This window comes from Solanum pennellii, chromosome 4 (assembly GCF_001406875.1).
Source record: "Solanum pennellii chromosome 4, SPENNV200".
Classification (NCBI taxonomy): Eukaryota; Viridiplantae; Streptophyta; class Magnoliopsida; order Solanales; family Solanaceae; genus Solanum; species Solanum pennellii.
In genome coordinates, this window is record NC_028640.1 from 49,970,009 (window position 1) to 49,994,315 (window position 24,307).

General features: G+C 31.7%; 1 protein-coding gene and 1 pseudogene across 1 annotated transcript; both read left to right on the forward strand.

Annotated features, from left to right (window-relative positions):
- Nucleotides 1–7,788: 7,788 nt before the first annotated feature.
- LOC107017112 lies at nucleotides 7,789–9,726 on the forward strand (annotated as a pseudogene).
- A 2,380-nt stretch (nucleotides 9,727–12,106) lies between these two features.
- LOC107016097 lies at nucleotides 12,107–16,370 on the forward strand. The gene is made up of 2 exons (XM_015216580.2): nucleotides 12,107–12,408; nucleotides 16,133–16,370. Exons 1-2 carry the CDS (start codon nucleotides 12,177–12,179, stop codon nucleotides 16,156–16,158), a joined length of 258 nt encoding a protein of 85 aa, XP_015072066.1. The 5' UTR covers nucleotides 12,107–12,176; the 3' UTR covers nucleotides 16,159–16,370.
- Nucleotides 16,371–24,307: the final 7,937 nt, after the last annotated feature.

The following is a 24,307-nucleotide window of genomic DNA, read 5'->3' on the forward strand; positions in this document are numbered from 1 at the left end:
TGTCTAGTATGTGATATTTGTTTTTTTTTTCTTACTTTGCCAGATTGTACAGAGCTCCCAACACATCTTTAGTGTTGTTTTTTTTACTTTGCCAGATCAGCTTCAGGTGTTTACATCATTACTAGTTTCTGAAACGTGCTTTGCACGTTTGCCTCATACAATTATTATAAAGTTGAATTATTATATAATGTTGAAATTAGAAATATTAGTTTTACCAATTTATATTCATTAAATAAAATTCATAATAATCGAAGAGTACATTGACCATCAAGCAAGAAATATGGAAAAAAAATTATATTATTATAGCATAATAATATGAATATATCTATATGACTTATTCTTAATAATCTCTCATTACGCTCCATATTAGTAAGTACACAAATATGTAGCTACTTAAAGAAACTATATTAGTAAGGAAAGATAAAAGTAAATAAATATTATAAAAGTACATTTAAAAACGAATCTAAATGTCATAAATTAGTAATTTCAGCACTAACAAAAATAGACTTATAACATTTATAATTTCATAGAAGATTATATTAAAGAAGTATAATCGGTAAAGAATACAAAAAAATTAAACAGATAAGAATAAATACAACATTCATATCCTTCTTAAGACTTTTATTATAACAATATATATAGTAAAAGAAATACACAAGGAGTAAATTTTTTTTTCTCCCGTAACAAAAAAAAACAATCTAAAATAGTAAAGATAAATTTATGATTCAAAATATCATTCTAATGAGGATCAACAAATATTAATATTTCAAAACAAAATAAAAAGTACCTGAAAATTGTCTAATGATTCACATCAACACGAGGCAAATGATAAAGAAAAATTATTTTTTCATGATACATATATATAACTAAAGATTCATTGGATAAGATGAAAAGGTGAAGAGTTGTTTAAGTTAATTTTCAGAAGTTGAATGATCTTAGACATGGGGTAGAGGAAAGGTGATTGTTTTTACTAATAATTCAATATATTTAATTATACTAACTATACAGAGATAATAACAAATTTAATCATTTAACCACATTAATTATAGAGAAAGAATAAATAATTTTTATTTTTTAAAAAAAGTAATTCCTAACAATTTTCTATGAAATAATTTCTAACAATTTTCTATAAAATATTTTTGTCTTTCAAAGTTTGACTTTACACCTTCTTAGTTTTAGTATAATATAATTATTACTTAGTATGTAAATAATTAGAATTTAAACTATTGTGTCTAGATGCATGTATTTAAATATGATTATTTAATATTAAATTAATTATATATTAATATATAATTTAGTTTAGGAATAAAATAAGGGCAAAATGGTAGTTCAACATTTAAGTTAGGAGCTTCCCACTTATAATAATATATGATATTTTGATTTATTCTATTGTAGTTAAATAATAAGATAAAAACAAATTAGACTATAACTTTGTGGTTTAATATCATTCTCAAAAATGTTTAGTATCATTTCGTCAAAGCTAATGGGTATCTTAAAGAACTCTCACAAAATTCAAAAAATTCAACTTTACTATACTATTCAAAATTCCAATCTCCTTTTTAACGTTAGGTCCAAAGTTGGACCATAGAAATAGTTCTTTCATAATTTATTTTCAAATTTAATACAACATAGAGATTGAGCAACTAATCCTCTTATGAACTTCAATAATTATCCCACTAACAAGCAAAAATGAAATTTAAATTAGGAATACGGAGGAATGCTAAATCAGCTCTTTTTTCCCCAATATTTTTACTATTCTATTGTAAAATAAAATCAAAATAATTTAAGAACATGTAAATTATAATTTACTCCGTGAATCAGAACCATTAGGCAAAATGATACTATACTAGACACAAGAATGAAACACATTCTAAGTAAAGAAAATATGAGATGTTAAAGAAATACCTAATTTATATAATTTGAAGGGACGGATTGTTATGTTGCCGGATTGTGCTACTCCGAAATTTTGATTTATTTAGTGTGGGGCCGCTTCAGTTGTCGGATTGGGACCATCAATGTTAATCTTCAAAGTGTAAAAAAGCTTAGAAGCCATGAAAGTCAAAGAGAGAAGGAGAAGGTGAAAAGGTAAAATAATTTTCTATAAAGTGGAAGAAAAAGTTTCACTTTATAAAATGGAAGAAAAACCTTCACTTTATAAAGTGTAAGAAAAAGTTCTGTTATACGTTAAAGATATACGTTATGACACTAACGGAAAATGTTTAGTAACTAAAATAGTGCCTTATTTTGGTCATTTTTATATTTTTGTGGCTTATTTAGGTTTTCGACTCGTCCAACACTCCTAGATTTTTAAGGTTGAACTCAAGATAATTTGAATTGGATTCAATCTCAACCCATTAAGCTTAACCCATTTAAAAAGAATTCTCGATTGAGCCCAAGTCAATCTCCAATTTCAATCCATTTAAAAACTTTTTATTAAGATATTTCTTATATTGAAGATATGAATTATTATCTATTTAACATTTTTTAAGATTTATCTATCCATTTGTTACCTTTTTAACAAAAAAATTCAATATGTTAAATTGTTAAGATTAATTGGATCAAATTGGACGGATCAAGACCCAACCCGTTTTTAGCCAATTTGAGCCCAACCCATTTGAGCCCAAAGTAAACTTGGGCGGGTCAAGACCCGAATTTCAATTCAACCCGCTTATTTGATTTCCCTAATTAAAACTGAATGGACAAAGCTAGAAAATAAAAATCTTAAGAAACTTTATTGTCTGTATGAGAGGATTTTATCAGTGAAAACAAAAATAGATCAACTGAAAATTGTAAAAAAAGATTGTTAAAGAAAATCAATGAAGGAGAAGTGATGACGAAAGAAAGAATGAGGAAGAAGGGTTCCACCATGTGTTCGATCCAATCTTAAATTTAACAGTTGGGCAAAGGGTCTGATATACCCCTCAACTTTGTCATTTAGAGCTGATATACCCCTCGTTATAAAAGTGGCACATATATACCCCTACTTGTAAACAAATGACTCACATATACCCTTTTCCTCTAACGGAAATGAAAAAAAAAATTTAATCTAAACTTTTATTATTTTTTTTTTCTAAAAGTTATAATCCCATATGAATAAATTTAATCCTCGTCAAACATATCTTTTTTGACTTTTTTTTGTTTCAATGACTAATTTATAATTATTATTTTGATAATCAAATTTATTTATGTTTCACTAATATTCTTGTAAAACTTATTGTAGATGACCAAATTTTTTCTTCGAATACGAAATTAAGTTACAATACAGACAAAAAAATAGCTTAAATTTTTTTTCTTTAAACTAAGGAATGAAAGAAAAAAAAACAAAATAAGAATAAGAAACTCAAATAATTATAATAAAAGAAGTCAAAAAATAATTTACGTATGAAAAAAATTTAAAATATACCTGAACTTTGATAGAAGAATCATATATACCCCTAAATAATTTTTTTTAAAAAAAAATAGAAGTAACAAATATAAATTTAAAACTAAGTTTTTAACTTCCGTTAAATGAAGGGTATATGTGAGCTATTTTGTAACGGCAGGGGTATATGTGAGCCGTTTGTATAACGGTAAGGGCATATATGAGCCACTTTTATAACGAGGGGTATATCAGCTCCAAATGACAAAGTTAAGGGGTATATCAGACCCTTTTCCCTTAACAGTTTTTTAATTTTTTAATTAGTTTTAGGCTTAAGGACTAAAATGACCATCTTTTCATATATAATAAGAACTACTTGGATGAGATGATATATATAAAGGACCAAAATACTTTAATTCCAATACTTCAAGGACTATTTTGATCATTCTCTCAAATCCTATATATTGCTATAAAGTATAAGTATTTAAACTATAGTAATCCTAAATACATATCACATGTTCGTCTTGTGGTTTATTTTNTATATATATATATATATATATAATAGGGGAAAAGGGTAAAAAATGGTCTTTAACTATGTAAAAGGAACAAACATGTCATCAGTTTATAGTTTGATTAGAAAAATGCTCTTACAATTAATACTTTAGCCTAAAAATGTCCTTCAACTATACGAAAGGAACAAAAATGTCATTTGTTTGTTATTTGGTCCAAAAATATCCTTGTCGTCAATACTTTTATCCAAAAATATTGCTATTGTTATATAATGGGTTAAAAATGCCTATTTTTCAAATAGATATATTATTATTTTCTTTTCAACACATTCTTTTTCTAATACTTATTTCTTTTAAATTAGCAAATGCTAATCCTACTTCAATTCAGAGAATTTTCTTTCTTATTTGTTATCATTATTTTTTATCGTTATATAAATATAAATTAATGACGGATATACCATAATTACATATATATGAAATATATTATATGTCAAAAGGGTACATGACATTATTCAGTTTTGATTGATAAAATGAGACCAAGAAGAAAAAAAATATTTTCTATATTTTTTATTTGTTGAAGTGATTTTAGAATAATATTTTAATTAGAAAGAATATGTATTTAAAAAGAAAAAATGTATATTTATTTGTAAAAGGACATTTCTTACCCATTTTATAACTATAGGGATATCTCTTGACCAAAATATTGACTGCAAAGTATTGACGGTAAAAATATTTTGGGATAATTTCAAAAACCTCCCTCCAGGTTTCGCTCTATAACACTCACCTCCCCTGTGATTTACGATATTACGTCTACCTCCCTTATTTCAATTTACTTATAATCATTCTTTAAACCTATTTAAAATTAATATAAATTAATTTAGATTTGATAATTTTACCCTTAAATATGAAAATTTAAATCTAATTTTCAATGATTTATCTCTATTCGTTGGATCATGTTTCTTCTTCGCTCGTGAAAATGTTTAACTAAAACAAAATCGGATTGTTCTAATTGAATTTCTCTCTTGGGGAGTTCACTTTTATTTTCTATTTGAATAAATTGTTGCCGGAAAATGATGGGTTATTATCGGAAAAAAATCTACGTGAATTGATAAAGCTGAATGAAGATGAAGAGTTAATATTCGGTGAAAATGGTGGGTCAGCTTGAATGAAGACTTTGATCTTTGTTGAATAAAAAAATACATATTTGTGCTAATTTATTTTTAAACTTTTGTTAAATGAGTTTTTTTTATATAATATTTATTAATATGAACAAATTAATATAAAGAAGGTTAAAATTGTCAAATTTAAATTAATTTATATTTTTTTAAATTGATTTAAATAATGGCTACAAGTAAATGAAAATAAGGGAGGTATACGTAATATTGTAAATCATAGAGGAGGTGAGTGTTATAGAGCAAAACCTGGAGGGAACTCTCTGAAATTATCTCAAATATTTTAAAGCTAAACTANTCCGCTCCATAAAGTCCATATATCATGTCACTTAAATCTGATTGGTCGAATAGAATCCTATTCCAATCGCAACTCTCTATTCTAAAACTATAAATAGGGATCCTCATAATTCAAAAAAGAGACAGAAAATTCTAAACAAGAAGCTAGAGAAAATCCATGGTACAAACGCCATTTAATTCTCTACAAAGCTATAGGTTTAAGAATTCAAGTTCAAGAACGATCAAAATCAAGACCATCGAGATTCAAGAACAAGCTCGAAGCTCTTGAATTCAAATAAAAGTTAAGATCAAGATAAAGTTCAAGTTCATTAGAGATTCAAGAACAAGTTTTAAAGCCCTTGAATGTACATTTGAAAAGTCAAATTCAAAGAAATCATAGAGATTGTAACACTCGCATTTGTAATAATAAAATCGATTGTTGCTATAATTTTCCGTTCTTGATTATTGTTTTCTTGACGCAAATTTTATTGTCTACAAAAACATCCGACGAAAAGGAAACACCAACATTTATTCAACTGAGTTGCTCATCTTTATGGTAAATAACAGAATCATGCACCTACGGATTTCATTATATATGCATCTAAAACAAAGAAAACATTGTACATTGCAACTTAAACAACTATGTAAACAGAACAATAGGGTTCATGAATGTTAGGGACGAGTCAACTCGACCGTTCGGTATGAAAATTTAATCCGTTGATTCAAAAATAAATAAAGAAATCAATCCAAACATATAACTCAACTAATAGCTCATCATTAGTAAAACATAGTAATTCAAATGGAAATTGATGAAGGCTTATTATCTTTGGGCTACTATAACACTGAGCAACACTTCTCAATCATAATAATCATAAACAATAAAATTTTATCTTCTTAAAGCTTAATTTAGGATTAGAATCAAGACATGAATCTGAGTAAGATTTAACCACACTTCAAAAAAAACTATAGGAAAATTAAGCTATAACGCTGAAACATTCAAACAGAACAGGAGAAACTAAATGAGAGGGAATTACCTTTTCAGAAGCAGGGAGGGAGACTAGCACTGAAGCTTTTACACCATTAAGCTTAACTCGGGGAAGAAGCGAATCAATACAAATAAAAACAAGCACTAGATTTTCATCTTTTCAATCTAAAAAATAAATAATTTTCTGTTAAAATTATCTCATATCCAACTTTTCTCCTTGAGATCTATGAGGAGATAAGGCCCATTTATAGGGAAAGCTTGGACGATTTGAGCAAAACCATTGAATTATTTGAATCCACCTGCTCCTTCTCGAGGCTAAAGTAAAAGCACATTGTGCAGCCTTGTAGGATGATCCGGAAAAGTGCTCCGCCATTCGGAATCGCTACTGATGCTGATAGGTCATAGGTCGTAGCTTTTTTCCGATTTTGCCGGACTGATGCGTCTGCTGTTCTTTGCGTCTGAAAGAAGAGAACGTAGGTTGTGTCGGTTTGTGTGTGTGTGTGTGTGTGTGTGTATATATATATATAAATATATATATAATAGAAATGGCTTGTTTCAACATGTGTAGTTAATGTCTTTTATTTCAAATTTGAGGGTATATTTGTCTTTTCACATAGCTTAGTGTTTCTGTGGAGGTGTCTTGAATGGACACATCATTGTTTACGTGTCCCTTCATCTTCACTTATTCCATTGTTGTTGTCTGTCCATCAGTTCCTTCTTGTTAGTGAACGATTGTTCCTCTTCTTTATCTAGGAAGTTTCTTCCGTCGTCTACTCAAAGATCTGAATATTCGTTCAGGTAATGAACAATTAAAATTTATTTTTGGCTCAGTTTGATAATCTTGAGAAAAAAATAGATTTAAGTCTGCTGTGATGTTTTGATTTTTCCACTTTTTTATATTAACAAATATCAGTTTTTGATTTCTCCCATCTCTTTCTGGCTGGTGTGTTGTTATTTTCACATTGTTTTGTTCATTAATTCGATCTGGGTCTCTTCATACTTGTAATTTTTTTTTATTTTGAGTTTGTTGTTGATGTTCTATTTTTGCTTTTGCTTAGGAGAAGTTTTGTTGTTTCATTTTTTCATTCACCAGTGTTGCGTTTCAATGTTTTTTTGTCACATGCAGTAATTAATTTGGCCTTCTTTCTGTTCATATGGATTTTTGGTGCAATTAAAGGGGAAAAAATTCAGAACAAATTCGATTCCTAGCGAATCAACTTTTTGGTTAGCTTGGCGTTATCAATGGCCACCAACATTTCAAGGGAGCATTTTAGAAAAGAAAAAAAAGGATGAGATATTAAAACTAGCCATCTTGTTCCTAACTCCATGTATGTTTTGTATGTTGTTGTATCGCATTTAGGTTCTATTAATTTATAACAACTATCTTCAACATGCGTGGACCACTTCATCAGTGCGGATACACTTTGAACAAGAAAAAGTATACGATACGAGCGAGAAGAAAGAGAGTGAATTAGATAGAGTTACCTACAGAAAGTCAGACAAACTATGGATCACACAAATGTTGTTTGCCTAAAGCACTTCTTCTATTCAACTACGAGTACAAATGAACTTTTTCTCAATTTAGTCATGGAATATGTTCCAGAAACTATGTATAGAGTGCTAAAGCATTATAGCAATATGAACCAGAGAATGCCACTCATCTATGTTAAGCTTTACACCTATCAAGTGAGTGAAGTGCTTTCCTGAGTGGTATTTTTTGTTTCCTTAGTTTGAACAATCCAAAGTGGTATTATTGTTCCCTAAGCTTTGAGCCATACTAAGATTTAGACGTGGTCAGGTATTTAGAGGGCTGGCTTACATGCATACTGTTGCTGGCGTATGCCACAGGGACTTGAAGCCTTAGAATGTTTTGGTAATGCATCTTTCAAGCTGCTAATTTTGCATAGCAAATTATGGCTTTTTTCCCCTTATGTCATTGTTTGCTGTCACAGGTAGACCCTCTTACTCACCAAGTAAAGATTTGCGATTTTGGAAGCGCGAAAGTGCTGGTAAGTGTTAATCATAAGAGTTTATGTGGCTATTATCATTTTCGTACTAAAGATTATGGATTTGATCCCTATCTTCCTGAGATGTGTTCACTGTTTTTAATTCAAACTTGGTCAGTAATAATTCTGACTTAGTAGGCGGGTCTTTTGGCCTCATTTTTTTTTATTAATGTTTGTGTCAACTGTAAATTGATCCTTTCTAGATGTCCAGGATATTTTGACTTCTTCGTACATTTGTTATTGAATACCAGATAACACATGTAGTTAAATACTTATTGTTGAAATATTTCTGAGGCCATGGTAATTCTCTTAGGATAAGATCCTGTTAGCCATGATTTTGTGATTGGTCAGATTCTGTAGTCACCTGTTTGTTGATCTTGTTGCCACTTTCAGGTGTTGTGTTTTATATAAGTTGAGTCTGACCATGTTGGAGTTAGTTGATGTTTGCTATTTAACCATGGTGAAGTTCTATAATTCTAAGTTATCTCCCTTAGCATACTTTCTCAAAAAAAGTTACCTCCCTTAGCATATCCCATGAACTGAAAAATTCATAATGTAATTTTTTTTCTTTTTTATTGGGAGGACAGACATGTGGAAATTTATAATCATGCCATGAATACCTTTGATGGGGTTTTCACCTTTTCAGTGACTTTAAAAAAGAAAGCAATAGGTTTCCACTTCCCATGACTGTGAACTCATTATCTTAATTTTGACTATTGCAAGCTTATGGTGTAGACTATGTCATTTCAAAAAGCTTCCTTTGTGTGAGAATTACTCGATTTTAAGGTTGTGGTTGGTTCTTATATTTATGGAAGTACCATATATTTTCAGGTTAAAGGAGAAGCAAACATCTCATACATCTGCTCGCGGTTTTATCGGGCTCCTGAACTCATATTTGGTGCAACAGAGTATACTACTTCAATTGATATCTGGTCAGCTGGCTGTATCCTTGCTGAGCTTCTTCTTGGCCAGGTTTGTGGTGATCTAGAATTCTATAGCTTACGTACTGTCCATGAAATCTCTGCGGACTTTTTTGGTGCACTTTTCCAGTTTCTAACCAATTTTTGCAATCTTCTTGCAGCCATTGTTCCCTGGAGAAAATGTTGTGGACCAGCTTGTTGAGATAATCAAGGTGCTGTGTGATAAATTCTTGTTTACTGATGCAAATATTGTAGCAGGTTTGCAGTGATCTAGACTTCTATAGCTTACTGATTCTTGTGTCATTTGCTTAATCTTATAGGTACTTGGAACACCGACAAGGGACGAAATTCGCTGTATGAATCCAAACTATACTGATTTTAGGTTTCCACAAATCACAGCACACCCTTGGCATAAGGTATGCTTTCACTTGACTTTAGTCGTACCTCGTGTAACAACAATTTGTTGTCTTGCTGCTTGCTGTGTGTATCATTCCTGTTGAATTTTGTACTGAGAGTTTATTTTCATTCTTTTCTCTTTTCTTTGTAATTTTATTATCAAATATCTTAATTAATTGCTAAAGTAGTGACTCTATTGTTTGTGGTAAGAATATTGTTCTCAATAGATAAGCATAATTTACCAACATGTCTAGAAATTAGGCTCTGAACTTTTGTAAATCTTGTTGTATAGATTTGGGTGTCGTAAAAATTGAAGTTATGCAGATATGTTTTAAGCCAAAAATGTCTTTCTGCTTTGGGATAAACATGTCTGCACCAGTATAGTACTTTCTCTTCACTAATTTCTTTTTGAATTTTTTAAATTTGTTACCTCCATTTTAATTGTTTGTCTTAGTTTGACTTGACACGATACATAATTTTTAAATCTTGTAGTCACAAACTAAAGATGTGTATAATGCACCTAACATGTCTGACAGAATGTTGGACATAAGAATTGCTAAATAGAAAAAAGTGATTATTTTTTAAGCAAACTAAAAGAAAATAAGACAAATAAATTGAAAAGGAAGTAAAAAATTAGCTAGACTTAATAACTAGGATAAGCAGGGGATATATTTAAATATATATGTCATGTGTGAATCCTTTGTCATGTTGAGCTTCACTGATCCTTTATGGCTTTTGTATATTTTGATAGTATGAATTGTTTTCCTCTATAACACTAACCAAAAGAGCTTTATTTATTATTTATCATATAGTTTTTCCATGTCATCATGATGTTTCATCAGATTTTGCTCTATTGACTGTAAATTTCACTTGTAATAGTAAAGGGTGCCTTCTCTTGTTTTGTCTGCATACTGTTTGGATGGTTGGTATATATTGTTCAGCATACTGGTTGATTTACTATAAGCCACACTATCAAACCATATGTATAAAGCTGCAACACAGAGGTTATTATTTTGTTGTGTTCATTGATATGTAGGATATGAAAATAATTTTCCTTCAAGATTTTGTACATATGCTGCACTATGCTAGGTGATCTATAATCTGTATTATTGTGTACAAAGGACTTGTGTTACTTGTGTACAAAGACCCTTCTACATTTACTAAATATTTGAGATTTCATCATTTGAATTAGGCTACTTTGTGCTCTTTTATTCTTGAGGTTTCTCTAATTATATATGTTTAACTAAGTTTTCAACTTTGAACCTATATATTTCTCTCTTTTTTCACAGGTACTTTTTGCCAGGGTGATAAGCGATAAAAATGTACCACTACATAAATGATACACATTCAATGTAAATAAAGTAGCCAGGAACTTATTTTATGCATTTAGCTCAGAAAATTTGTTTAATGTTGGACACGTACTTGTATGGGGCCATCTCTACCTAGTATAATATAGAAGAGAGAGTTTCTAACTTTCAACATGTCAGTTTTTGGGTATTAAATAAAAGTTTGAGGATATTTAAGTCTTCACAAGGTTTTATTAGATAAAGTTCTTAGCATAATTATCTTTTATGCTTATTAATTGGACTCCATCAAAAGCTCCAAAAAAAACTCATCTTTTTACCGCCTAGTTACAAAACATACACCTATGGAAGCTGAATATCGGAAGGGTCCCATTTGTTTTTAATGTTCCAATCTTTATATTGTATTTTTAAATTTGTTTGGTGAATGAAAGCACGCTATTTTTATGTTTTGGGCATAAATAAAATATTATTTTGTGTTAATTTTATATATTCATTACTAAAAGATGGGATTTTATTTTAATGTTATTTTAAATGCAAAGTGACGACAATAATTTTCTTAAATTTTATTTTTAATTTTAATTACTCATTTTAAAAAATTATTTTCAAAATTAAATATTAATTAATAGAAGTATCTTAGTGAAAAAAATAGTTATATTAATTATTAATTTTTAAATGGATGAATGTTACAAATAAAATTGAAGAAGAAAATATATATACTTCAAAGCTAATTGAGAAAGTAATTTGTGGAAATAAACAAATAATGAAAAAAACCAATCATATGATAAAAGTGTTATTCTCCAATTTGTCGGGATTTTTTTTGAAATCGATTCATCTCAATTAATTATAATAAATAACATATACAGTTATTTTTAATTTAAATCTTATATTAAAATATTTACAGACACTTGTTCATGTTAGCAAATTAAGTAAAAAATTATTTACGTATAATATATCTTTCTTATTAAATAATTATAATTTTATGAATTACTTTTATTAATATTTTATAACATAAAAATCTATCGAACGTATAGTTTTAATTAAAGAAACCTAATAATAGATTTGGTTGAATTCAATGTGATGATTATTTTAATTTCTGGTGTTTGACTATTTGAAAAACATCATACTTGTAAATAATTAGAAATTTATATTTATTTAAATAATATAGAGAAATGTGAGTGTTTTAGCTTAAAGAAATATGAGTAGATAAATACCCACCCTTATTGTGATAGCGATAATCGAAAGAGAGAGAGATGCATCTATGGCCAACTATGAGATTAAGGGATTCTTTCAAATTGGGTTACTTGAAGAATCTTGAATGGAATCTCCATAGAATGAACAGTCAGAAGCAACGTGACAACGATCAGAAGCTTTTGGATGAGCCAACCACCAGTTCTAATAACGGTACTAGAGAAAAATTTGAGCTGTTTTGTAGAGAATTCCTCATGATCCTTTCTTGCTGCTACTGTTGTTTCTGCTGTGGAGGTACTTTTTGTTTCTGGGTTCATGCTTTCTTTGTTTGGATTTTCCTTTCGGTTTTTATAACAATTCCCAATTACCCAGATTTCAATCAATTCATTTGATTTGAGGAGTTATCTGGTGCGCTGCTAAATTAAAGATTTAAGGCATATGTGTTGTACCAACAAAGTAAAACAGAAAATAGATTTGAAGCTGTAACAGTTTCTGAGAGGCACTTAGTAACCAAACTTATGCAATCAAATTTATTCCCACATGGATCCTTTCTGAATTATTATTCTCGGATAGTTTGCCCATTTCCATCCCCATTGCATCGTTGTAAACCTGTCCATGGAAGATTTCTCATGCCTAATTTCCTCTAAACAAGTGAAAAGCTCACCTAGTCTAAGAAAATGGGGGTGTTTCAAGTAAGCTAAGCAACTACTACACAATTTTGAGTTAGAACCATATATGCAGAAAGCAGGGAAGTAAATCCAAGTCAATTTTATCTAAAGATACTATTGTTTATCAAAGGTTGGGTTTATCATTCATTTCTTGACCGTTCAAATCTATAAATCTTCTCCCCTTCTAATGTTAAGCATACATTGGGATTCTGTGGTATTGTGTACTTTACAAGGGCCTCATTTACTTAAGTTTAATCATATAAGTTTTCAGTTCAAAATGTGGTAAAGTCCTTCACTCAAGGGAAGAGCATCATTCTGGACTAGAAATCAACCTTGTATGGTTGTGCCTCAATATACTGAGTCAGGACGCCCACCTTTACAAGTGCTATCCATGAAGCTTTGTAGTACAGGCCCAAAAGAAAAGAAAATAATGTGTATATGTTTGCATTTATGTGTAGTTGATTTCCGAAGATTAGGGAATATACCTGCTGCTAGACATTGCTTTCACTTATATTTGCTCTCTATGGCGTGAGTTCCACTTGTAGCATACAAATCAATGTTCACATAATCAGAAATAAGAATTAAAGTTGCAAAAGCTGCAGTAGGATCCTGTTTAACCTTTCAACAGCAAGTTGAAATAGATGAGCGAACTACCATATACTATCTCTAGAGGCACAACCACACAAGTTTTGTACTTTATAAGCTCATTTATCATTGAGCTCAAATTATGTAGAGCTACTGTAGGAAGTTCCTTCCAGGAAAACCAAATTCCTTAGTACAGAATGAGCAAGGAGTATATCATTGAAACACAGACAAAAGGGAGACACTGCAAATTGTCAAGCCAGAATAAGTAATATTATTAGGATTGACACTGTAAAGAAACAAAAGTCATTACAAAATTATAGTAGCTTTTGCTAGAACCTATAGTGCAGTAGGCAAATATGATCCCAGTTTTTGTTTCCTTCTCTTTGGAGCTCTAGCAATGATCATGCTGTTTTAATGGCAGGGTATTTATTCAAAATTTGATATAGTTTTGGTGGTCCTATTCAAATACTTTGATATCGTTTCGATGTGATTATTTGTTGTGCTCTACAGTCGGAAACTTTCTGGTGGATTTGAGATCAAAAGTGATGAAGTGTGAGGGAGAGGATCTAATCGAGAGTTTTACAATCAGTTTTAGTCTTGTTTTGATGATACTGGTGATTGACGATATAAGGGATCTGTTTAGGAGCATGTGTCCCCAAAAAGGTTCACATGAATCCACTTGGTTGAAATTGTTTAATATTATTTTAGTTTATTTAATGCTTAAAAAGCAAATTATGTACATATTTTTTTATTAGTTAATCCTCTTGACAAAGCATTGTCATGTGAATCATTACTTAACAAAGAGCTAGCGTTAAATTCAACATGTGGTGGTAACTCTGTAGCCCCCTCAGTTATGATTTTTAATCTCTGTGATTGCAGTTGACTGTGCAAACAGTAACCAATATTTACACTCAACAACATCTCCACAGCTAACCTTGTTTAGTTTTATACATCTATCTATTTTATTTCAAATTTGTTTTCTTACTCAATTCCAAAAAAGTGTATTCTGAAGTCTTTTAACTTCAAAATTGGATCTTTCAATAAAGGGAATTGTGTTACTCACTTTCATTACATTTACTTATATATGCAAGTATATTTGTTGAAATTACTTATAGTTTCTTAATTAATCCTAAGTTAGTTTTTGTTGAAACTGTATTGCGTATAGTTTGAAATTTCTAGCTTAATTTTCACGCTCTTCTTTCATAATTTTTAGTAGTTTACTTTATTACTTTTTATGTTCTGCTATCTTCTGGTTGTTATGATAACTTTAATTTGTTATTTATAGATATAGTAAAAATGTTTATATATTCTTAAAATTTTAAGAGTTTAATATATTTCTAAGATGGTTAAATAGATTTTTGTTCAATTTAAATAACTGTTTAAGACATAAAAATATTTTTTTAAAAAATTAATTAGATATATTCGTAACATAATTTGTAAAAGTAATGAATTGAAAAAGAACTTCAAAGTTTTGCCAATTTCTTTAAAGTTTAACAAAGAATCAACTTCGAAGTGTCTTCACAGTGTAAAGGAAAAAAAAGAACGCAACAGGCAAATCCAACTTGCGGCTTCCCATTCTGTCTGTAAGGTCGACTAACAACGTCTCAAACAGAACTTGCTTGTGCAAAAACTTAGGTCTGCCACTGTAAATACATGCTATAGCTGTTCTGCAATGATGACTAGGATGTGCCAAAACTTATTAGAGAACCATTAGCAGTTGCAGCAGGCTTTTGGGTGCTTCATGGGATATGAGGGTAGTATGGCCCACAGGCGAGCTGTGCGAGTGGCATTGAATTAGGTCATGAAGGAGGATGAGAAGAAATAAAATGTGGTAATGAGAGTCTACAGGGGTGGCTTTAGGTACTGGGAGGGTGACATGTTTAGTAGAGATGGAGAGTGGTGCGAACACTTGAGATAGTTGCCCTCTGAGGGAGCCGGGGGTTAGCTTCTCTTGAGATTTTTCTTGATTACCTTACAATCAAACTTTCTGGAAATATTTACATATATTTTAAGTTTTAGCACCAAAGTAATCTTGAATGTTCTTGAAGTGTACGGGCTAAAGTCTGGTTGAATGTTTCGAATACAGTCTCGTCTTTATCCGTGGTGACAATCCATGTTCACTGCATGTGGTATAAAGAACAAGCATACTTGTTTCTTGTTTGTTCATATATTTTACTTTTATTATGTGTCATGTTGTCCCTGCTGGGTGCTTGACTTATGGTACTTCAAGGATATTTCCTCGCAATCCTTTTGTAGGCATCTCTACGTGTACATATTCTCTTCTTTCTGGTTCTCTATTATCTTCTTTCAGAATATCTAGACAAAAGGGTTATTAGTTTAAAATTATTCAAGTCGTACGAAGTCACCTCAATTTTGTGTATGTGTCGTATCTTTTAGCATGTCAATGGTCTGAAGAATGCAGTGATATAGTTTACTAGATTAATTTTCTTTATTCTTAACACTAATAGGCTTTTCAGGGAAGAATTCCTGAAGTGGCTTAATCTTAATCTCTGCGTTTTTGTCAGTTTTCTCATCTTACGAAATGATATTTTCTACTTTATGCTGTAAACGTTTGTATGATAAAATAGTAAACAATTTATATTAGATATATCTTGAATTCTAAATCTTTCAACTGTTTTCTGCCTATTGTAGTAGCATTTTTCTTTGTTTTTATTATTCTTGCCTTAAAAACAATTATTTCCCATTTGCATCTTAATGTTGTGCTACTATATCTTTGTTATCTGATAATTGCGTCTCTCGTGCAGCTTGTGTTGCTGATGAAGATGACTAAAAGGCAGAAAGAAATTGGACGAATCTATTGGATTTAGAAAATGTAAAGAAAATATTTTGAGACTTGTTGAAAATAGTTTGTTGTAATTTAAGCTTCACAGCTGTTGTGCTAATTCAGTTATTCTTCATCTGTCTAAAATTATATTAACCGTAGATTAGGAAATGATTTAGGTTTCATTTAATGGTAAATCTCAACGACTGCAAGTTTTCTATCGTGATAAAAGAGGAAAGGCTCAAAATAGTCCCTCATCTTTGGGTTAAGAATCAAAGTGATCCTTGAATTTCACAAGGATCATTAATAGTCCCTCATATTTGCAATATTGGTGCACTTTTGGTCCTCTCCTAAAATTTTGCCTATTTTTTAACATTAGTTTGTCAAAAATTTTATATAAGGAATGTTCAATCGTTTTTTAATATATTTAATAGAAATAATAACTTTATCTGAGAGAAATGATTAGAAAAACATATTTTTCTGTTCACGAGAAATATTACTGCAGCTAAACTAAGAACATCTTAACATATGAATTTGTAGGAAAAGGAAAAATTGTATTATTTCTCGTGAAATTATCGTGATGAACCTCTCGACTTTACCTGCAGTACGATTTCTACTAAACAAAACAAAGTGTATTTCTTCTCACATTCTTTGATATGGAGTTGTTATTTCTACTAAATATATAAAATGACTATATAACATCCCATACATAGGTTATGGATAAAATCAATGCAAAAAAATAGGTAAATTTTGGAGTAGGACCAAAAATGTAGTAATATTGCAAACAATGGCTATTAGTGTTCTATGTGAAAAGTCAAAAATTATTTTGAGCTTAACCCAAAGAAGAGGGACTATTTTGATCCTTTCACCTCGTGATAAATTACATCTTTTGATTGTACTTTGATATTATTGAGGTTCTTAAAATGAAATGTTATCACCCTTATTAATTTTCTTCGAAACCAAAAAATAATTTTGGTGGTGAAATGGAGAAGTTCAAGGAAAAGTGAAAGCAAAGAAGACTGCTTATATAGTTGGTGGAGTGCAACGACGAGGAGCAGAAGTATTAGGCGACAAAAAATGAGGTTAAGTTAGCGGTTGTGATGATCAAGATGACAACTTTCGAACGTATGTATGTGGAACTAGGGGATAAAGGTAGATATAAGAAGTTGTACAAGCTCAAGAAGGTGTGGTGGAGATAAGCCTGAGACCTCGATCAAATGAAGTGCATCAATGAAAAGAACGCAAGGTGTTGGTGGAAGAGATACCCATTAGATGAAGATAACAAGCATACTTCCATAAACACTTGAATGAAGAAGGGACAGAAACACTGTGTTGGGTGATTTAGAGAACTATGAGGGTTACTAGAATTTTGGATACCGTAAGTGTTTTGAAGGTTGAGGATATCAATCATGCTATATTGGTAGCATTAGTAGGGAAGAGCAATCGAATCAAATGAGTGTCTAGTGGAGTTCTGGAAGAGCACTGATAGGGTAGATATGGGGTGGTTAGCTAGGTTGGTTGATGTCATTTTCAAAACAACATGAATTCTCGAAGAATGGAGGTGAAGTATGATAGTTCCATTGTTTAAGAACAAGGGTGATATCTAAAAGTGTAATAATTACAGAGGTATCAAATTGGTAAGCATCTCTACGGAAGTCTAGGAGAGGGTGGTGGGGTGAGGGTGAGGAAGGGTGTGTCCATTTTTGAGAATCAACTCAAAATCATGTCGGAATGTTCTACTACTAAAGGCATCCATTTGTGAGTAAACAACTGGAGAAATATTAAAAAAAAGAGAGACAATTATGATATTCATTGGAAAAGAATTACAACAAAGTCCTTTGAAAACGCTTGGAAGCTACATGAATACCGGTGCCTTACATTAAGGCGATGAAAGGATATGTATGATGAAATTAAAACTCATGTTAGAATTGTGGAGGAGACTTATAACACTTCCTAGTAAAAATTGATTTGGACAAGGGATCAACACTTAGCATGTTCCTATTTTCCTCGCTGATGGATGAATTAACGCAGTATATTCATGATAAAGTGCATGGTGTATGCTACTTTTAAATGACATAGTACTGATTGATGCGACATGCATCAGATTTGATAATAGGTTGGAGTTGTGGAGGCAAACTCTTGATCTAACGGGTTTATGTTGAACAAGACCAAAACATAATAGTTGGAGTGCAAATTCAGCATTGTGTTGCTTTAGACGACACTCAAGATATCAGCAAGAGAGATAGTTTCAAGTAGCTTGGGATCTTAATCAGGAAAGTGGGGACAATGATCAAGATATCTATGACGATCCACCCGTTTGAACTTTGTAATTAACTCGTACTATTAGGATAAGACTAGAAATTCTTAACATATTAGAAAGAATGTTTTATAAGGTATTTTAATTGCTCAAAGTTCAGATTTTAAGTTGTGAGTCAAGAAAGTTGCAAAATAAAAGTTGGGAAAAGTTTTTGTAAATGTCGTTAAGGAATTCTTTGAAATTTTAGGTCAAATGTCTCATCAATTTTTTCCTAAATATATAAGGAGTCAGAATTCCCATAACCTATTAAATCGAAAGTTCACGAGTCTAGTTTCCAAGGAACTAAACAGTTTGTCCATACAACTTCCAAAATAAAAAATATGCACGTTTTTATGAGACTACACAAACATATACCTCTAAGCGAGTCTACTTAGTTCCTTAGTCGTTGGCCTTTATGAAAGACCACTTTCTTTATTTTTTTCATTAAAAACAGACGGAAAACCCAGAAAAAACTCTTAAGCGAGCTTTCAAATACTCCTAGGGTGTTTATTTTCTAACTTGAAAGTTTAACGAAAGTTGTTCTATGTAGAGAGCTCATCATTATGATATAATTAACCTGTCGATTTAGGCTACATTTATTGTTGATGAAAGGATGAATATGCTTATCACGACCTGCACCTATACACTAGAGGTTAAGGCATTCTTTAGGTCGTGATGCGGCGTACTTGACCTCTCGGAGGTCTTGTACAAGCCCTTTCATATCGTTCATCACATATACATATATGAAAAGTAGTGCGGAATTAAAACTTTTCACAACATTCAAATAGCCTTTCAGAAACTCTTTCATTTAAAAACTATAGGAAATACTAAGTCTCATTTCATCAAATCATCGACACAAGAGTACTTGGGACACGACTCATACAATAGAAATATAGTACTACTAAGTTTATTACAATACTTCAATAAAAGAAACCAAACACATATATGTCCTCGAGTCGAATGAGGACATACTTCAAACTTGCTTGAAAGATCCTATAATCCAAGCTCCGCTCCCAAAAGCACCTATACATGTGAATCACTTTAGCGATAGATAAAAGCATGGAATTAGTACAAACACATGTACTAAGTATGACATAATGCATAAAAAAAAATAAAAATGGACATTTAATAGAAATATGCTCTTTTTTATTAAAAGATCATAGTATAAGCATAAAAACAACATTTAAGACCATAGAAACACATAAGATAACAGTTAAGCAATTTATCACATTTTGGAGAAACATTAAAGTAACCCATGTCACTGTTACAGTGAATTCCTTCACTGTTACAGTGAAGTTATTCCACTTTACATTGAACACTTTCTAGCATGCAATCTTCTTACTAAAAGTTATCCTAAGACTTACTTAAGTAAGACAAAGAGAGACTGCCCATAACCCTCTCTAGGAACACCTAATTGATCCTTAAGACCACCTATAATGATATATACACACTTACAATACATATAAACACATGAATATGAGATCCTCTTACCAAAGGTGATTCTAAGGTTCACTTGAGTGAGTTGTGAAGCGACCGCCCACACGATCCCTTCACACACACTTAAGAGATCCTTTAGATTACCTAGTATAAGATTATTCTCACTTAATATTAACAAACATACATATAATATGACATTCTCCCTTCCAAAGGTTATCAAAAGACTTACTTAAGTAAATCATGAAGGTAATGTTCATGCTTGACCTCTCCAAGATTACCTAAATAATCCTTAAGACTACCTAAGTTTGGATCATGTCTACTTAATCAACCAACTTTCCTAATTAGAGCCATTCTTAAGACTTATCTAAGTAAGATACGAAGTGACCATCCCTATTCCCCCTTCACACCTTAACTAGACAACCCTTAACTACTCTAGATAAGTACTTATTCATTTAACATACTTTCTAACTTAATTCATTACATTCATTAGTTTATTTAAGAGACATTCATAACATAAGGACACTCAAGTAATGGTCTTGGAAAAGACCTAGGGACTCTCACTAACATCTTCAAAGCCTATTGTGCAATGTCTAGATAGGGTCCCATACCACCACCTAAACTTCATAGAACTTCTCCAATACTAGTAGGTATCCCATATGATGAGAATAGACAATAACTTACATAGACCATGGTAGCAAAGCATGGAATCCGGAGTTGTAACCTACTCCGATGGAGGGTGTTCCACTTGCCAATGGTAGAACTTGGACACACCCCAAGTAGGCACATGGTTAAGGAATATGAAGGATTTCTTTGCACTCTAGCCCTACTCTTAACTAGAGCTACTTCCCTTACCATACTCACTCAGTGCTAACCTTTGTTCTAATAGAGTAATTCACATTAAAGGATTATAAGAAGGGGTACCATATGTAGTTCATAACCCAATCACATTCAACCTACCAAAGAGGTCCCCTAGGGCTGCCTTTCAATGGCGAAGAGGATAGCTTAATGACTTTTCTAAAGATGATTTCATGCCGTTCTAGCTAACCTTCCTTAAGTCCACCACTCACACAAGAAGGATACCTTACAACTTTCGACTTCAAGGTTCATAACCTCACCACTAGGTTGAAGGTTCCATATAAAGGACCTTCTTAGCATCATTCAAGGTCTCATGTCATCCATACGTACAAGACTAAGAGGCTTTAGCATCCTAATTCAAGACATTTCATATTCACATTCTTACATGAATCAAGTAAGGGACACAAGTCTACCACACAAGACACACCAATAATTCACTTTACCACATATATCATATCATTCTAGAAGCACATAAGAATAACCATAATCATCTATAAGTCATCCTATACACTACTATAACATCAATATAACCATCATAGACTCATAGTCAAATAGGAAGAATCATGCATCAACTCTAAGACTACACACATAAGGACATAGTCATAGTCTAACATTATCACCTAACAACAAGAAGAACACATACTTTCACCTTGATCACAAGTAGTGGAATATGATCATACTTCACATAAATCAACTACACAATTCATCATAATACATCAAGTAGTTTGCCGACAAGGCCATGATCATTATAATACATAAAGTAACGGCGATGAGGCCACATCATTCACAAGTAAAGCACATAGCACCACCACCATAAGTGGACCATATCAATCCACGACATAATTCAAGAGCTACATTACATAAAATAAAGAGAAATATGGCAGCGTACCACCATTCTATTCTCACTACTTCAATCCATAGCTAAATCTTCCAACTCAATACCAAAAGCCCTTACCCATGGCCATGAACATCAATTCAATATAAAAACCATAATACTCAATGAATCTGGGTCAATTCAATATAGATTGATCAATCTAAGACAACCTAGACATCAATTCAATACAATTCTTACATTAATCAATAGCCCAATGAAAACTCACTAGAATTCATAAGCATTAAGACAATATCAATTAACTCATAAAGTAGTCAAAAACTAGGTTTCATGGATTAAATAATCTAATTAACAACAATATAATCAATATATAATAATTCAAAACCTTAAATGCAAGAACCCATGGCTAAATCATAAAATTGGACAAGTTCATCTTTAGAAAACTTTAAAAATCTCTTTGAATTTTGGATCCTTGATGAATGGAGTTTCAAGGATCAAAGATAATACCTCAACGATGTTAATCCACAAAATCTATGAAGAATCACCACTCAAATCTCCAATCCAAGCTCTTCCTTAAATTTTGGCTTCAATGTAGTTCTAGAGAATTTCTTAGAGATTTTGGGGTTTTGATTTGGAAGAATGAATTCATCTAGGTATTTAGGACTTATAAAACCCATTAAAATACCTAAAATACCCTAATTAAACCTCCCAAACACTTATTTGGAACCTGCGAATTGCAGACCTCACCAACGATTGACCATCGACGGACCGTTTGTCCACAAAAGACCGTTCTGGTTGGTCGTAGTTTGGTTTAGAGACTGGATATTGGGATCTTGAGATCCCTAGGCTAAGTATTGACCAACGGCCACCAACGATAGGGCATCTACCAGCCTATTGGCAGTCGATTGCCTCAGTCGAGTAGGGCTGATCTTGACAGCCTTTGGTCAAATGAAGAGTCCTTCCTCAAGGACCCTTGGTTGGTTTTCGGGGATGTTTGACCGGACGTTTCCAACCCGAATATGATAGTATACAAGTTTAGGACCTCCCACACCAATTTCATAAAAAAACAAACACATAAAACTGGACGAAACATGTCAAGACACACAAGGTCATTTCAAGGTAAACCTTTCGAATGTCATGGACGTTTTGAACGTTTGACCTCCAAACCTCATCAAAATTGACACACTTCCTATAAAAACTATAATAATTCATATAAGGACCTCATAAGATCATAAAACACATAAACACATAAAACACTCACGAAGAGCATCGATGACTAGTCGTCGAACGTCTTGGTTATCCCTTGACGTTTGACTTCCAGTTCACCTAATATTATAGAAACTGTCTATATACCACATTATAAATCATTTTAGGACCTTATACACTCATTACAAACATATTAGTCTCTAGTTTCACCTAAGTCATTTTAGAGGTATTACAATTCTTAAGCTTCATATTTCAAAAAAATTGGTTGAGCTAATCTTGTTCTTACAACCCTCCTTCGTAATTCCATGTTATAGTATCATTTTTATTGATTTTTGATCCATGTGGTGGTGTCTTTAATATTGTGGTTAAGGGAAGCCCCTTTATTTTATTTAGTTTGGCTATTATTGTTGTATATTGATGGTTTTAAAGTACTGGAAAGAATAGGGTCAGTGTGATTTTGATTGGAGTACATACAATGGTTATTCGATTGAACAACGTAAAGTAAGCCTTGTTATATTGCCTCATGATCTTGTCTCTCCTTCGAGATGTTGTTGGAATATCTTCATTGGATATTAATTATTGTTTTTTAGTTGTTATTAGCCTCATTTTATTACTTGGACTTGGTCGTTCACGAGTATAACATTAGTGACTTATCAATTAATTATGACTTGTTTTTGCAGCTTTGTTGATTTTTGCATTGTTTCATTACTTACACTTTTTTGGGCTTTGGTTGAAAGGTATGTTAAAACTAGAGTATCTCTTGTGCCATGATCATGATATCCTACGCTTGTTATGGCCTATATAATTTTTATATGACTTGTAGCCTTATCATATTGAGTTGGCTATAAAAGCATGATATAATGTCTATTAACAACACTCTACTCCTTGCTTAGTGACATAGAAAACACATGCTATGATTGTGTTTGGATTGATTATGATTACTAGTTATTGTCGTGATATTTTAATAGCAACTGACACTAGAAATTTCTTGATCATACATATTGATTGTTATATTGTGCCTAAGGTTTGGATATATTGTTCCTATGGGTCGGGTTATATCTATGGGATGGGTATGGAGTGCCTACAGGCCAACATATGTATATATTGTATTATAGAACCTCAAATTTCATTAGTTCATGGCATATGACATCTAGACCATTCATATCATTAGGATCGAGGTAAGGGAGCTAGTATGGGTATTTAGTGATTGTTTGTGTGATGTTTGTACCTTTCGGGCTTATGGGGGACAAGTCAGAATATTTCTAGTTATGTGTCTATATTGCCCTATTATAAAAAGATAAGGTATTGTAATTGTGTTCCACCCCTGCCCTCTCGATCAATCCTTATATTTTATTAGTTTTAACTTTAGTTCTCTTACCTCTCGGCACATTATTTTGTACTAATGCTCCGTGCTCGAAAGCGTTGCATTCATGCTAGTAGATCCTGAGTGGCGACCAATCAGACCTGTCGAGTAGCACAACTACCTATCCAACTAATTGGTTCAATTTTGGGAGGGGGGGGGGGGAAGGGGG